Raw genomic sequence first — 18251 nt, forward strand, 5'->3', positions numbered from 1 at the left:
GTCATCATTTTCCAAATACCAGGAAGACAAAGAATAATAGTTTTTTTCAATAATGTCTAATTTAGTAGTGTGTATACACACATTTGCCTATGAGCAACCCCAACAAATTCCACTGCGGTGACAAAATCCAGCAATGAGACTATTAATATGCTTTAAAATAAATATTTGCCTAAGTACTGTATGGTTTATCATACTTGTGCAGAGATGAAAACATGCATTTACTTGACTGCTAAACATTGTTGATTAGTAGAAAAATTGCAAAAAACAAACCAGATCTAAGTCAACTCAAAGCAAGGGAGTTATGAAGGCTTTTGTCAGGTCAGAGGGGAAAAAACATGAAGTCTGGAGTTGCTCTGCTTTTTGTGTGTTTTTGTGGAGTAAAACTAAATGCAGAATATTTGGATTAATTTTGCAAAGACTTGGTCACTTGTGGCTTTTCTCTGATATTGCCATAAGGCCTTTTTAGCAACACTTTTATGAAATCAAAGCTTTGGCTAGAGTAAAGAGGAGTGTGTACTTGAGTTGCTTTTAAGCAAATGAATTCTGATGTTGTTGCAAGTGTGTCATAAGTCACCACTTAGATCTATAGGAATGGATGGTCCCTGCCTAATTTTCCCTTTTCAATACACTCTAAACTGGGAGAGAGTAACAGAGAAAAAAGAATGTCCAGTGTAGTACTAACAAACCTAGCAATTTTAACAAGCCATCCCATATACCAAATTATAGCTTTTGTATGCTTTATAGTCCAAAGACTGTATCTTCCCTGTTACAGTGAAGGTGCCATCTCCTGAAAAGTAAGCTGTGCTACATTTTAAAAAGACTTGAAGGGGCAGCTATGCCAATAAAGCATAATACATACAGAGTAATACTCAATTCTTTACTTTCTAGTCATCAAACCAGTTATATATCAAGGAAAATTAATTGTGACTTCCTGTTTTTATAAAGTTTTCTTTTTTTATTGGAAGGAATAGGTTAAAAACTCAGGTGTTTCTATGTGAACAAGCTTCTACCAATGACTGCATGCACCTGTTCCCAGAAGAGGAAGTAAAGAAAAAGTGATGATTTATTTCTTCAAGACTTTCATATTCACCTCTAACATTGACGTTTTCCTTCTGGCATTTTTCTCAAGACCACATAACTAGACCTGCTGTTACAATATCTGCTGATCCTTTTTCTGCCTCTTTTGCCTGACAAAACAGAGCATCCCTGCTATCTGTATCACCACTGAAGTGTTCACTACTGCTTGTGTTTGCAGTAAAGATCCTGGTTATTCCAGCTCACTGGTTCCAGAGCTGCCTTCTTCGAAGGGGTCTGGTAGGATATCATTGTGCATTGAGTTTAAAAGCACAAAAATTTTGACTATTACTTTTTGTACCTAGTTGCTACATATGTTTTTCCACGAGCAATAATTTATAATTGAATGAGTAGAGTAGATTAGTGACTTCAATCATCAGCTGTTCTCTGTATGGATTATGTGAGAATTCTTACTAGAAGTGTGAAAAAACCCAAATTAATTACATTAGCTTCACAATCAAACCCAATTCAAACAGAAAGTATAAAACACTGCATTATTAATGTACAGTGTGCAGTTTCTAGGAGTTTCTAGGAGCCCTAGAACACAGCTCTTTCCTCCAGAAACAGGAAACTCTGAACCAGTCATTGACAGGAGGCATAATGTACCATAAAGAGGTTAGAATGATTTAAAGGACATTTCTAAGAACTTGTGTAATAATTAATGAAACTTTTCTTTCAGAATTCTCAGCATTGCAATACACACAAAATTCTATTTTCAACTCAACACAATCATAACAATTAATAATCCACTTAATTTCTTTTTCCATTTGAAATTTCTAAGAAAACTTTATATTCTGCCAAAATAATAACATAACATTATTATTCCAAGACAAAGACCACTCTGCAATTCTGAAACTAATCTGTACCATACTGGGAACTAGCATGTAACAAAAATTTGTACTGGATTCATGGAAATAGAGGATAGTTGCCTGTGTTTTCTTTCACCATTGCCACATATTCGATGCAAGGCTCCACAGTCCTACTTCTGCCTTCTTTGGGATCTCATCTTTATCAGTAACCACACATCACTGCTGTCAATATGTGACAGGAAGATCCATCCCTTCCCATCCAGAAAAAAAGCCTTAATGCTGCTAGATCTTAGCCAAAAGGCACAGTTTATTACAGACATTTAGGGTTTCAAATCCTGATAATGAAATACAAGGAAAGCATTGATTAAATGCTTCAGGTAGATTGTTCATTCTTTTTTTTTAAAAAAAAGAAATTATGAAGTATACTAGTCTTAGAATTTTAAAATAGATTTAGATTTTTGCTTTGTGATTATGGTGTATGAAATCATGCTTAAAAAAGCAAAAGTCTAAATATATGTTAAAATTCTAAGACTAGTATTTCATAATTTTTGAGTACTTCATTTTCTGTGAATGCAATGACTTAGTACATAATTTCCAATTTGCAACCTACATTTTAATACTTTTGTTCCATAGTTAACCTCACCTGTTTTTAGAAAGCCAGTCCAAACACTGTTTCTAAATGAGCTGGGCCAGCCCCATTAATTTGTTCAGGTTGATGATTTGGAAAAATGTTCTCTTGGTTTGTGTGGTGCAGGGAGTCCTTCTGGCTCACTGTGTTTCCCTTTGTCTTGCAGTTCTCTCAGAAAACTGCATTTTGGAACTTTAAGGTATTGAAATACACAAAACAATCAGTCAAAAAACCAAACAACCAAACAAAAACTGACAAAAAACAACAAAAAAAAACACACCAAAAAACAAAAAACCCAAAAACAACAACAAAAAAACAACCAGCAAAACAAATGCCAAAGGAGAAAGGACTGTTTTGTCAAAGAAACCTCGTGCATCCAAGCAAAGCTCACTTGCTCTCTTGCAAAGCATCTGATGGTTGTAGCGATCTCTGGATCTGAACAATTTTTGTTCCTCTCACTCTCCTTAGTCTACATAAATCCACACAAAAAGATTTTTATGTAGCGGGAGGAGCCATTCTTGCTCCTGAAGCTCGACGAGCTGCTGGTCTCTTCCAGGACTCCAGCCACCACACAGCGCTTCCAGGGTAGAAGTGTAGCGGGAAGAGCCTTTCTTGCTCCAGAGGCTCGACGAGCTGCTGGCCTCTCCATGCCTCGCACCAGAGTGAGCTGAGCTGCCTTCTGTGGGTGTGTGTCCCACCTTTATTGGCCCCCTGGTCTTGCTCATGCTCCATAGGGGCCCTGCCCTGGCTGGGCACAGGTGGAGTTGATAGCGGCTCACACCCACTTCTTGATGATCAGAGGCACCTGGTCGCTCTGTTCCACTACATTTTTATCCTTTTGGCTGACATCTTTTGCTCCATTGCTGTCATCCATGCAAAAATACTCTGGAAGTGACACACAGCAAGAGCTGGGAATGCTCATTTCTTTATTCAGCAATTCTCCTTCAAAACGAGCAATCACCTCACTCTCTGAAGTCATTACAGAAGCAATTGTCATTTTTTTAATTTAAATTCAACACTACTTTCTTAGGGTTTGTTTTTTTTTCATTTTTATATGATCCAGATTGATGGTTTCTTCCATAGCTTTTGTTTTCTGCTGGCTGCTTATAAAATTCACTCACTTATCAGTCTTCTGTTACTTGACATATTGGGAAGTCATGTATCAGTGGAATCCATCTCCCCCAAAGCAACTTCTGTAAGGTGTTTTCCACATGGGAGGTCTAATACCCAGTGAAGTCTGAGGCAAACCTGGAAAACGTGAGTAGGAAAACCTACCTTTTTCTAATTCAACCTATGCTTTAACATCTGCAGCTGGCAGGGGGGTTGGACTAGATGATCTCCAGAGGTCTCTTCCAACTCTTAACATTCTGTGATTCTGTAATTCTGCTGCTAACATTTGAGCAGACTCCCCACTGCTGGATAGATTGCATCATGTTTTCTCTCTGGAGTTTTCTACAGATATCTCTCATTTACACTTTCAGTGGATGTCTGGAAAAAAACCACTTCTCTCTTAGGGGGAATCGTGGTTGTTATTAATGCCTCCACTTTCTTCAGCTATGTTACTTGAAATATGATCTACTTGAAAGTGTCTAGGGTGAAAACTGCTTCATTTTCTTGAGCTTCACAGCACTGCATATCCTTTTCAGAGTATCTGCAAAGCAGTTTCTTTGTGGCTGGCAGCATCATGATCCCGTAAGCTTCTAACAGTCTTCTCTATTTCATAAATCTATGCAGGTTAATTTTTTCCTGGCGCTTCTGCCTTGTTTGGTGGAATCATTACAGAAAATTTCCTTCATTGCTGTTTCTGAAGAGATCTGAAGTTAATTTTTTTGTAGTTTACTGTCTTGTGAATCTTTATAGCATCTCTTTTGAGTTTCCCAATGATCATTTCTAAACCAATAACATCAATCCCCTCCATCTTGTCAGCTCTATCGAAGTTGCCCATCATTTGAGTGGGAGAATTTTTTTTAAAAAATAATACTTGACACACCTTTTCATTTGATACAACAAATCATTACAATATTTTCATTTCTGTCTTTTATTGGTCCTGAGGGGATCCAACAAAAATAAATTATAACCCTTTTTCTGACTGACACCACTTTTCTACATTTTTTCAGTGTCTTACACTTTTGCTACCCAGATTTAAGCACAGGCATAAGCATAAACATAGGAATATGCTTCTTTGCTTTATTTAATACCCATTACAGGTATTCACTAAGATATACTTGCATTTCTATTTTTTTGTGCTTCTTCTCATGTCTTGATAACCTCTTACATGATATCTCTGAAGAGATTCAGCTTTGCTTTTTTCTCTTTGGTGATGGCACCCCACATGGCTTCATCAGTCTGTTCTTGCTGTTTTAGTAAAACCCTATTATAGCCAAAGCCAGACAGTTGAGCTTCTCCAAGCTTTTTAATAAAATCTTCATTTTTATGTCACCCTCCATTTTATGATAGTTAAAATGCAGTTTTTACTGCTGTGGGGTTGTAATTCTAGAGACTGTGATATTTCTGATTGTTTTCTTTGCAGATTGTGTCTTTGTTCAGTGGCACTGCTGCTCACTGGCAGTACCTGTACTGTTTTTCTCTTTAATTACTCCTGAAAAGGGAAAATAAAACATGGTCTCTCTGGATATCCTTATACCATCTGGTGATCCGGAAACTACTTTATAAATGTTTATGTGGACATATACATCCCTTCCCCATGATGATCTTGCCAATGAAGATACTTAGGACATTTTCCACCTTCTTTCTGTGAAAAATTTGTGGACATGCTCCTGCTGAAGTCTGCAACAGTCTGTGTGCACATTCACTTCACCAAGACCAAAGAAAATGTTGCACTGACTTCATAAAATCCACCAGGATGTTGCATTTTTCTTCTTCATTTTATGCTTTTGTTAGTGACATATAACTGTGCAGCTGTGACCTTCATGCACAGTGTCTGAAATTTCATGCATGGAGCTCTACCCATAACTCAGTCTGAGTTTACTGTGGCTTTTCACCAGGATCTGCTTAGCTCTTCTCATCCTGCTTGATGGACTGTCATTTCTTGAGCCTGATGGAGTCTGCCTCTCACAATCTGAACTCATTCAATTTTCCAGTTTTCCTATGATTTTTATGACTTTTTTTTTTTTTAAGCCTGTAGAATCAAATGTACCTTCCATAATTCCTCACACCGTAAAAAAGAACCCTTCAGCAGAGGATTTTTGAAAGCATGGGCTGCTTTCACGGGCAAGTTTTGACTTTCATCTATCAAGTACACTGATTATACACTATTTGGCTCTAAAAATCTGAAATTCAGAAGGACCAGATTTGTCCTCTGACCTTAGAGGTCAGACTTCTTAGAGATTTCAGACTAGGTACTAGAAGGAGAGAGGTGACTTCATGCATACCTTTTGGGTCCATTGTCAGTTTTCTATTACCAGCTGAAAATTCATTACTGTAATTTCAGCCACACAGAAGTAGTCTGTTTCTTAGCCAAACAATTAAACTTTCTAACAGAGATAGAGAAAAGTGAATTTCATAAACTTCCAGGGATTCTGCTACATTTATCAAAGCTTTCTAGGGTGTTAGATGAGTAACCAAGTGCTGTTTGATTATCCACAAACAACAATCCAACTTCTGTGGTTCTGAACTCAGCACTCTTAGAATATGTGCATTGGTAAGCAGTTATTTTAACTTTACTATTTCTTCTAGTCATTGCTGGGGGCTCTTGTAAGAATGATGGATTGCAATGAAAGGGACCACTGGAATTGTCTAAGATAATATATGTAAATACATCATTTAGTTAGCTAATAAAAAAAATCTTCCTGTGAAGTTTGTACTAAAGTCTTTTCAGAAAAGTTAATAAATATAAATAAATATACAGGTGAATTCTTGTCTTGCATATGGAAGTGGCCCCGATACTTCATGCAGAAAGTAGAATTTGTAAGTAGAAAAATTATCAGAAGAATGCTCAGCATTAATATCCTTGTGGCAGGTAAGGTAATAGTAGTGTGACAAAAATAAATGGAAAGTTGTGTAGGTTAGTGAAGACTAGCAAAAATTGAGGGAAAATTCTAGAATGACCTAGAAAGGCAGCACTTATTATGCAAATAAACCTAAGTGCAGTGCAAGAACTTGTTAGATTTTAGTATGTGGCTACATCTTGAATGCAGACCTTATATCCTCACTTAACTTTATGCAATTTCTTCTGGGTTTTAAACTTCTTCTAACCTTTTAAGAAAAACATTAGGTCATTATGGACAACATGGGTACTTACTGTGCGGTGGTGGTCAGAAAAATTAATTAGATGTTAGGCTGCATTAAGAATGAAATGGAGAATAAATAGTAAATTATAGGGTATTTTCGTACATATGCCAATATTCTAAACTGACCTTGAATACTGAATTAATTTTGCATTGTATAGCCTCAAAAAAGAAGAGGAAGTAAAACAATAACTGTCCAAAAAACACCAAAACCAAGCAACCAACCAAAAAAAAAAAAAACCACCACAAAACCCCAAAACAACCCAAGAAACAACGAACAAACAAAAAACCCAGAATACCAACAAAAGAAACCGAAACAAACAAAAAAAACCTAAAAAATCCCCCAGGGAGTTAATTATAATCATAGAATGGCTAGGGTCGGAAGGGACCTTGAAGATTGTCTAGTTCCAACTGCAATTAGCATTATTAACAAGTGAGGTAATTGCATCAGGAAGGAGCAAAAAGTCCAGGGCTGTCTCAAATGGAAAGATGCTGAAGATGTAGTGATGTGTGGGAGATACTGTTAGAGGAGACGCAGTAGAATCACACAGAGAAAACATGACAGCAGGGAGATTGAACTGGCCATGCCATTTGTATCTTCTAATAACAGGACAAATAAGCTGTATAATTGGTTTCTGTGATTAAAAAGTAGCTTCACAATGTTCAAGAGAAAATCCTTTCCCTTTCTGTAGTGAAAAATTAACTTGTGGAACTCAATGGTTCAAGAAATTGAGTAAATAGCTTAGTGTGATGCAAGGATGGATTGTAGTGTCAAGAGGGAATAAGAAAAGCCTGTGCAAACACACAGAGTAAAATAAAACAACAGAGATCATCAATCCTGATGCTTCTAACCATAAACCATTGATGTACCAGCATTCCTTTTGTTCATTATTACCACAGTTGTGCTTTGGGGGAACAGTTCACACCACTGAACACAACAGGTGGGACACTGAACAGTATCCTTTCAAACAATATCCCGAGCTGGGACCATCAGTCTCTTCCTATGTGTCATCTCCTAAACTTCTAACAGGGGAGACTACTAACCCAAAACCACCCTCCCTGAATGTGCTTCTGCTATAATGTATTCTTTGTCCATCTTCCCCATGTTCTTCGTGAGGGGTATTGCATTTGGGATTATCCAAGCACATTACTGCAGTGACTCTACTATTGATTTATTGGTTTCATTTAGGTTTGGTAGAGTAGGACTTTATCATAACACACTTCCCACAATTGTCCCTTTTTCCTTCTCAGCAGAGAAAATTTCAGTATGAAAGCATGACATTGCTCTGGGTATTAAAATGGAAGAAAATCACCAGCTCAGAAATGCTGCCTCCTGAAGGAATAAGGCAAATCCACAGTCAGAGGAAAAGTCATAAAATAATGTGGGTTGGAAAAAGCCTCCCCTGTTGCAAATTGAGGCCATTTCCTCTCATCCTATCTCTTGCTATTTGAAAGGAGAGACCAACACCCACCCCACTACAACCTACTTTCCACTAGTTGTAGAGACTGATGAGGTCTCCCCTCAGCCTTGATTTCACTGAGTTCCCTCAGATGATCCTCATAAGGCTTGTGCTCTAGACCCTTCACCAGCATCATTGACTTTCTTTGGACACACTCCAGCACCTCAGTGTCTTTCCTGTAGTGAGGGGCCCAAAACCTAACACAGTATTCAATGTGCAGCCTCACCAGTGATGAGTACAAGGGGGTGACCACTTACCTTGTCCTGCTGGTCACATCATTCCTGATACAAGCCAGGATGACATCAACCTATTTGACCACACTGCTGCCTCATATTCAGACAGCTGTCAATCAACACCCCTAGGTCCTTTTCCTCTGGACAGCTTTTCAGTCACTCTTCTCCAAGCCTGTAGCATTGTTTGGGGTTGGCAAGACTCAAGTGCAGGAGCCAGCACTTGGGCTTGTTGAATCTCAAACAACTGGCCTTGGTCCACCAATCCAGCCCCTCTGGTTCTACAGGTTCCTTTGTAGAACCTTTCTATTCTCAGGCAGATCAACACTCCCACCCAACTTGGTGTCATCTGCACACATACTGAGGTGTAGTCACATCTCATCTCAGTTTCAATTCTGGCTTTTTCTTTCATCAGTAGACTGCAAAGCAAAGCAGCACACTGCTCCTGAGAGTTTCACCCTGCACTGTGGTGAATGCTCTCTGCCTGGAGCCCACTCAAGCAATTGGCCACCCTCCTGCACCCAACTGGACTCCTTAGCAGTCACCAAACTTGTGCTGTTATGGGTTACAGTCGGCTGACTGCTCCATTTGAGAAACAAGTTTCTGGAGACCTCAGAGAGGGATTTTTATTTTTTTTTAAAGCTCTCAGGTAGTGTAACAATTTTATGCTTTATTCTGGACCAATATCCTCTTAGATAGTGTGGGACATCCCTGAGCTGAGGCAAGAGGGAGCAGATATCATCTTCTCATTCCCCTTTGTAGGTCTCTGGTGGAAGCTGGTCCTACTAGGGGCTGAAAGAGCCCCACCACCCCTATTCTTCCTCCCCGAGCACAAGGACTGCAAAGGTCCCTGGTTTCCAGTCGAATTACACATAAAAAGAGGTTCTTGCACTGCCACTTTAACATCAGGGACAAATCATCCATTTAGTGCCCACAGTATGAATGAGTTTATGTAGGAGGAGATTCGTAACACTGAGCTGAATGCGGAGTGTGTAAATTCAGGGGCTATTGGTTGCCATGGAGTTCAACTGAAGTGGAAAGTGATGGCAAAAAAAAATCATAATGCTTGTATATAGAAGGACTTTCAGCAGAAATATATAATGGGGAATATATTTATATCTTTAAGAAAGCCATTGAGAGGCATTTTTTGCATGATAAAAGAAAAAACCATGACAGATTCTTTCAGCTACTGGTACATTTATTTCCCTTTCACTGGCAATAGCAGAGGCTCCATCTCATTCCTACAGGAATTCAAAGCCAGCCAGGTGTCTGTGGGTGACTGGCCACCATTCAATTATAAGCTAAGTAGTTAAATTGATAAATTTAGTAATAATTTCTAATATTAATATTCTTAAATACAGCTCAGTTTCATCTTAGTCTACTAACCATTACCCTACAAAAAAAGCTCAGCACACTTAGCAATCCAGTCTGTTATCCTGAATGTAAAGTTGCTTGGGAATTTTATTTATAGACTCACACAGATGCTGTGGGGAAAAACTTGCTATCTTTTCATTACAAAACAGGAGAGGTGCCTGTCTGAAGCTGACATACTAAAACAACCAAAGATAGCTACACCGGATGTGACAGAAGAGTACTTTGGAGCAATGACACTAACTTAAGGCAAAGCTTTACTCAGTAGGAGTTATATCTCTATATATTTTGGTTCTACATAGAAATTTAAAAAATCTGTAAGTTCACTTTGGCATGAAAAAGAAGGTGTTGGGACCATACAAAATCAGATAAAATCTCATGTTGTTGTGTAAGAATTTGTCCAGTTTTTGTGCCAATGAATTGTTCATATTTTTGCAGCCAGGAAGTTTAAATAGCTTGGAATTGTTCTGTGCAAAAAGTTCCCCATGGCTGCTCAAAAATATTTGTTGTGAACATTTGCTGTGAATGCAGCCCATTTTCTCTATGGGTTTCACAGACAAGCCTTGCTAATTTCTGTGCATGTAGTCAGACCTAAGGCAGATGAGACAAACATCCATTTTCAGTGCTTAAATCAGCTGTGAGCTCCTCTTTTTGGCTGTTCATCTTCCTTATGCAGTCTTTCTTTCTGATTTTTTTTCAGCCAAGAGCTGCTTGGCATTGTGCAGTGTTCATGTGAGGCTCATCCTCACTGAAAGGTCTTGCAGTAGTTGGAGGGGCTGCTGTTTCCCTCTGATGCCAGAGAGGCAGGGTGGCTACCCATGATCATGAGTTTGAGTCAAGACATGAATCCTCAAGGACTGTATGTCAGTAATTTCCAGTGCCTTTTTACAGCAGAGTTAAGTTTTAAAACTCTAAAGTAAATACATTAAAGAAACCCAGGGGTTTTTTTAAGAGCAAATATCATAAACTAGGGCTTTCTTATCAATACTTCTGGAGCAGAAAGGAGAATTTAACCTGCTCAAATAAATTACTTCATATGGTTTATGAACACTGGTTCAAAACCCAATGTTGACTGGATTCTGAGGGTTTCTCATGAACACCATACCGTGGCTGTGTGTGGGAACAATTCAAAATGCTTTTTCATGGGTTCTCCTTTCCCTGTCAGCACAGATCTGTGTTGTTCATGTCTCCCTTTCTAAGCTTTTACTTACAGCTTCAGCTAGCTCAACTAATTTGGGACAATCTGAGAATGCTTCCCTGGCCCTTTTCTCCACTTCCTCTTCTGCACATTACTCCCAGTGGGAATCCTTTCAGGGCAGTGACAGCTCTCCCACCATGAGAAGCTAAGAGCACATTTCTACTCTCTCTTGGTGTTTTACTGTGTGGAGAAGGAAAAAAGAAAGATGTGGTCTCCTACATGATTTGTCTCTATGCCAACTTTGCAGCTTTACAATGTTAGTCACCTGTGGCTGTAGTTTTTCCTGAGGTGCACTGTACCCTCTTCTCAGGTGTTCAAACAGACTCAGTGAAACCACTTTTATGTTGCTTAGCTTTAAGTTAGTTTATGTTAAGTATGATGGTGTAGTTACATGTACAGTTCTTTGTTACATATGAAAGGTGATAAATTAATTGGTTTGGTATCTCAGGACTTTTTTAACAAGTAAAAAAAAAAATCCCTTTGCATGTGCATTTAGCTAAGCCACCTTTGAAGTACTACAGGAGAGAAACTGACTTGTCTGCAGCTGCCAGGATAGCAACACTGGTCCAAACTTTGTTAGCTTGATGCCTTGTGGGACAGTCAGGGTTTTTAGTGACAGTTTGGTTTTGCTTACTACCAGACAATCTTTAATGGCTTCAGCTGCCAGTACTTCTGTACATTCATACTTTTAGCCATCTGAATAATCCAATTAATTTCACTAGCATGCCTAAAACAGACCCTGTGCTGAACTGAGGGTTGTTATGTCAAAAGCCTATACTGATGCTATCTTCTCCAAAACACATCACTTTCTTGCAGCATGTCTTTTTGACCCCTTATTTTCTGACAGTACCTCAGCTCTATTATCCACATATCTCTTCAAACATGCAAATAGATCATTTAATTTCCTTGAAATGTCTTTATCCCCTTTAATTGTTCCCATTGCACCCTGGTACTCCACTGAGCCTTTTGATTCTCTCACAGTCTGCTTACGCCTCCTTATAATTAAGTAATTTCTTCTTATTTATTGTCAAGTTATGCCTTTGGCTAATCTCCCCACCAAATCCCTCAGCTAAACCATCGTCATTTTTGTTTTACGTTATTGTTCCTTATCACTGGCTTCTGTTGGGTTAACTTCCCACTTTCCAAAGGATACTTGAAGAGCCTCTTTTGTGGTACCTTTCCATTCAGCCAAGACAAACAGACCCTCTCCCCTCCCTCCTCCTTTTTGTCTTCCTGTGGCTTGTGCAAAGCTTTTGCAACTCATTAGTGGCTCTCTTCAGTAGGATCCATGCTGAATCCTTATAGCATCTTGTGCATTTCCCTTTGTGTAATAGTAATTTATTTCCCTTTTTTTGTGTGTGAAAGGGTTAAACTTATGGGAAGGAGGGTTGGAGGAGGGAAGGGAACATTAAGCAGAGGAACAAAAGAGATGGGCTAATAGAAAGGGGTTCTGTGTTCATGAATAGAAAATTAGTTGGATGCAAATCAGTCGCACAGCTGACTCCAAGCCTCAAGATTAGGGAGCAGAGGACTTCAACCTCAAGTGGCACTCTGATTTCTACCCAGGCTCTGCAATCACACACCAGTGTGACAGCAACCAGCCCTCCTGGAGGACTTGTGCTCTGCTTTCATAGCTCCTTGTACTCATCTGAAAAAGGTCTTTGTGTTCACTTTGAGTTACTTCTTACACCATCTCTTAAAACTGAAAATACATAGAGGAATGGGGGGGTCTGGGAAAGGGATAAGCAGATTACTTGCACAATGAGAAAAATTGTCATATGTCCCAGGCAAATAGTTTCTACTTCAAGTACAGGGAAATACTGGGGAGTATTTGCTTGATAGCCTGGCAATTTATTTAGGTACCCTAACAAAGATTCAAATTCCTTAGCATAGGGTCAGAGAGGAAGACTTTGCACTCAGTCAAATGAAATACTTGATTGGGATTTAGAATTTAAGTGGATTACAGAAGATGCCTTGTATGTACCATTTCCATACAGTCCTACAGAAATCATTGCACAGCCTTTTAAAGCGTCAGAGGTATCAGGATGATAAATGTGAGTTTGAATGTTTCATTAAGGAAAAAAAAGATGGCTTTCCACAAAAGGAAGATGAAACATTTTCTCAACACAGTGTGCCCAGTGTTGCCCTATTTTTCACACCCACAGTAACAAGTATTTCACTCATTTTACATTTTACAAATGTGGAGTTAAATCAAACTCTCAATGAGTCCATCTCCCCCAGTCTAACCAGAAAGCCCATCCATATTATTCTCTGTTAGTGCCAATAAGAGAGTGAAGAAGGCTGCATCTATTTTCTGAGCCACTGCACAATTCTGGGACCTTTCACAGTGCAGTTCTTGTGGAAAACTGATCCCCCTGAATAGGGATGTTGGGGTAGAGTAGTGTAGGATATATTAAGTAGATATGGTGCAATTTCTTCTTTCATCACCAAAGGTCTAGTAATTTGATGATGTTGTTTGAAAGTCATTACCCATATCAGAGTTTTTTTAATAAATTTAGACTAAAAATAAATGTCAGATGCCAAGCCAACCTTATGTTGCTAAGGAATGTACTCCTATTTGTCTGCTTAGCACAGCAGAATTTGAAAAGGTCAAGGTTGACCTGTTACTGCAAATGAGGGAAGAGCGGCCTTGTATTCAGCAGTAGCAAAGTTCAATAACAAATAAGTTCTATGCATTGCAAGTTGCCTCAGCAACTGTACTTCAGAGAAGATTGTAGCTCAGCAAGAGAGACACAGTTCAGAAACTTTTTGAAGGGCCATGTCCTTAGAGAAGGAATGTACATTTCTACTCAAAACCTGTTAAAAAAAGGAAGAAGGGAAGGAAGGAAGGAAGGAAGGAAGGAAGGAAGGAAGGAAGGAAGGAAGGAAGGAAGGAAGGAAGGAAGGAGGAAGGAAGGAAGGAAGGAAGGAAGGAAGGAAGGAAGGAAGGAAGGAAGGAAGGAAGGAAGGAAGGAAGGAAGGAAGGAAGGAAGGAAGGAAGGAAGGAAGGAAGGAAGGAAGGAATGGGCTGCCCAGGGAAGTAGTGGATTCTCCGTCCCTGGAGATATTTAAAAAGAGACTGGATGTGGCACTCAGTGCCATGGTCTAGCAACCGCAATGGTGATTCAAGGGTTGGACTCGATGATCTCTGAGGTCCCTTCCAACCCAGCCAATTCTATGATTCTATGATTCGAAGGAAGGAAGGAAGGAAGGAAGGAAGGAAGGAAGGAAAGAGAAAAAGAAAGAAAGAAAGAAAGAAAGAAAGAAAGAAAGAAAGAAAGAAAGAAAGAAAGAAAGAAAGAAGAAAGAAAGAAAGAAAGAAAGAAAGAAAGAAAGAAAGAAAGAAAGAAAAGAAAGAAAGAAAGAAAGAAAGAAAGAAAGAAAGAAAGAAAGAAAGAAAAGAAGAAAGGAAAGGAAAGAAAGAAAGAAAGAAAAGAAAGAAAGGAAGGAATTAAACACTTCAGTGTTTAATTCTAATAGAAATTTATCATATGATGCTGCTATTCAGGGCCAGAGGTCTTGAGGATAGAGAAATTTGTTTTGACTAAAAGTAGGGGGTTTTTCCTTAGGTAAAATTTGAAACAATGCTCTTGTAGGCTTAGAGGGCTTGCTTTAAATTAAAGAAAACATCAGAAAAGGATTAAGTTAAAATCTCTGTGGGAGAACATGGTGGGAACATTCCCTATAATAGATCTCAGGCCCCCTCAGAATTTGAGAATTATGCAGAGATAGAGCAGAGGAAATAGCAGTATGTTACAACTTCATTTTACAGAAGGTTAAGGTCTGCTTTCTGAAGATTTCCTTGCTTCTTGCTCTCTAAAGTAATCTATTGTTTGTAAATCATCTTAACAGGAAGGATAGATGACAGGAGAGCCCAATTCAGCTTTATTATGTGTAAATATTAAATAAGTAATTAAAGTGTCCAACTCTCTTCTGTAAAATATATGAGATCTAAGTAGAAACTGGCCCAGGATCCTCATACAGACTTTTCCATTTTAGAAAACATTTCAGCATTACTTTCTCTGTCCCTTGCTGTCTCCTTGGGGGCCTCCAAGGTCTGTAGTTATTCTCCTGGATCTGAGGAAAGCCTTGCAGCCAGCCTACTGGGAGCTGCTAATTAGTAAAGAGTTCCCATTTTGAATGGATGCAGTTGTTTTCCATATTGTATGGGGTTTGCAGGAATAAGGCAACATTCAGATTTTATTGTGGAAAGTCTTGGATATTTCCCTCCACTCAAGCAGGAAGTCAGGGAGCCTAGAGTAACCATACCACCAAAATTAATATTGTACCGGTTTATTTACTTTTCTGATATTACTCCTTATAACATGAAGAAAAGAAGAGGACAAAAACTCAAACAAAAAAAATGGTAAAATATATTCAAAGGATCAGGGATTTAAATGAGTAGATGAACCTGCTTCATTTCACCACAGAGAAATATTTTCCCAAAGTAACTTAAATTTATTATAAGGAATGCCAGAAGAATCAGAAAGATTTAATGCAGGATTTATTTTATTCACCAGTGAGCAGGACTTAGCACATCAAGCAGAGGAATATGAGTTTCGGAGCATGAGAACTTGGTGACACCTCTGAAACCACTGTCTTTTCAGAACAATTCTCTCAGAATAAATCCCTGCCCCTTGTTCATAGCCCATCCACAGCAAAGCTGACTATCTTAAGATTTGAAGATAACTGCAACCATTGATTTTTATTTTTCCCTCTGCTTTGGCTTTAGGAACTCCTTCATAGATATCCTTCGTGCTATTCTACTGTCATTGGAAGTGCTCATCGAAGATCAGGAGCTTCAGATAAATGGCTTCATTCTAATTATAGATTGGAGCAACTTCTCCTTCAAGCAAGCCTCCAAGCTTACACCATCTATCCTCAAGCTGGCCATAGAAGGGTTACAGGTAGGTGTATGGATGTACATGTACCTGTGATTTTCAGTGCAGCAGATGGTGATTTTTGCCTCATCAGGCACTGGGTAAGGTGAAAGCTGGTGGGAGAAAATAATCCAGAATGCTGTAGTGTCACACCCACTTGCAGCATAGATTGACTTAACATTTAATTTCGACTTCATTTTGCTTTTATTTCAAATCAGTGAAACCAATGTGTGTGTTAACTGCAGTATTAAGAAGGACAGTTAGAGATTTGGGGTTAATCCATCAGAGCATTGAGTGGGATTAAAATCGAGCAGCATCTGCCTCCTGGAGTGTGCAGTCCACATGCAATCACATCTGTAGGATAAGGGAGGGTGGCAGGAGAAGAGATCAGCTCCTTTAGCAGATGGAAGAGTGCTGTCACATTCATGTGGATGCATTTGAGTTGGAGGGAAATGAGGAAGAGGCAGGACAAGCTCCCTGTCATGGCCTCATTCTGACGGCCTGAATTTGTCACACAGGATCCTGTTACATTATGGTTCAGGCTGCTCTGGGGCTGCACATCACTTGGTTCTTGCAAACAAATAGGAGCAACCTAAAACCATGTGGTGTTGCATGGTAGAAAGTGAGAAGACAGCTGAGGTCTGATGAGGCAAACTGAGGATGAGGATAAACCATGGTGTTCAGAGGAGATTTTTGCCCTTCCCACTAGAGTTTGAACTATCTCTGCTGTTGGACCTGGACTGGATTTTTAGGTTTAAAATAGTTTGACACAACCTTATTTGATATAATCCAATGACTATTTAGGCTGGAAAGACCTCTGGAGATCTTGTCCTACCCTCTGCTCAAAGCAGAGCTGACTTCAGTCTTAGACTGAGTTGCTTAAGCACCACATATTTCATGTAACTAGTTATTTAAAGGCAGAGATTATATATATATATACTTTTTTTTTTTTTTTTTTTTTTTTTTTCCCACTTTCAGTTCTCTAGTAAGAGGCCAGTCCAGCCTTCATCTCATCTCATTTCTGGCCATGGCACTGTCAGGTTGTCTGCCTACTGTGAGAAATGATGGGGAATGTCCACCATATGGTATCTATTTTCCACTGCCTTTAGCAGTGGAAAAAAAATGTATTCCTTTTGAAGGCAGTTTCTCCTGCTCACAGGCTCTTCTCCAACATCCTCATTACCTGGTGGGAGCCCCCAGTTTATTTGTAGTTGTTGAAAACAATATGTTTCTGGAAGTCCCAAAGCCTGGAAGTCCCAAAGCTAGTCTTATGATGGTGCCACTAGCCTGGCATCCTGTGCTGGGCGATTTTAGAAGGCTGCCTTTCCCTTTGGTGGGTGGGCATTTCAGTTCTCATTTAAAGTCACATTACTGTTGTCTGCTCCATAATAAGGAGAAATATAACCATCTCTCGAAAATGTACAAATTGGATTACTGTGTTCTAGACTTTTCTAACCACTTGTGGGCTTGACAAGTTGTGGGAGTTGTGAATGCTGCACTCCAGTTGAAGTAATTCATGCTTATAAAGCAGGTATTTAGCAAGCAATGTTGGTGGGAGTTTTTTAGATGTGGCTTTTTTTTGGCTCCAACAGTTACTATCGAAGCACCTTCATTAAGACTATGTTCTATTATTATTTTAAAAGAACTGCTGCTATCCTAATATAAAATTGATATAATGTAGTTGGAATCCAGGTAGGACCTACATATATAAAAAGGACAGTCACAATATGAGTAGATATTGTGCAGGGAGGTCGTTGAAAGCAAAAAAGTCAGGTTCTGCCCTCACGAGACTATGATGTCTGAAAAAAAATTGACATTGTTTTAGTTCCTTGTTGTTTCTCACAGTTAAGGCACTGCACACATGCAGATCCTCAGACAGGCAGGCTGCATGGCTATCCCACTTCTCCCTTCTAAGAGATTTTGGGTCATATTAGGTCCTGTGCATATCTAGTGAAGTGAATAGAGAAAAATAATTCCCTAACACAGTTTCAGGTAGGATCAAACCCATATGTTCATATGTTGGTATCTGAGCCAGGAAATTCTCTGTCTGCAACAGTAATTTTAATGCCATTTCTGAACCATTTTTCCACAGCATTGTTAATCTCAGGCCACTGCTTTTTGAAATATAGAGCTCTACAAAATAAACAGTAGTTTATTTAAGCATTTAAATTTATGCTTATAAATTTTTTTCTTTATTTCAAATTGGCAAGTTTTTTTGCATGTTTATTCAATTTATTCTTTCCTTCATATTGCTGATGCAGTTATCACTAAGTGAAGAGAACAAATATTACACAGGTGCATATGTTAGTTCATCCTGTTGCAAGACCAGCACTAGTCAGATGGGATAGAATTGG

The 18251-nt window shown here is 39.0% G+C and overlaps 1 protein-coding gene across 1 annotated transcript in view; it reads left to right on the top strand.

Moving 5' to 3' along the window:
- CLVS1 (clavesin 1) overlaps positions 1 to 18251 on the top strand; it is a 94528-nt gene that overhangs the window by 12819 nt on the left and 63458 nt on the right. Inside the window, 1 exon segment of the mRNA XM_008492192.2 lies at positions 15750 to 15924. Within this exon segment, the coding sequence (XP_008490414.1) occupies positions 15750 to 15924 (175 nt within the window).

Source organism: Calypte anna, chromosome 2, assembly GCF_003957555.1.
Source record: "Calypte anna isolate BGI_N300 chromosome 2, bCalAnn1_v1.p, whole genome shotgun sequence".
Classification (NCBI taxonomy): domain Eukaryota; kingdom Metazoa; phylum Chordata; class Aves; order Apodiformes; family Trochilidae; genus Calypte; species Calypte anna.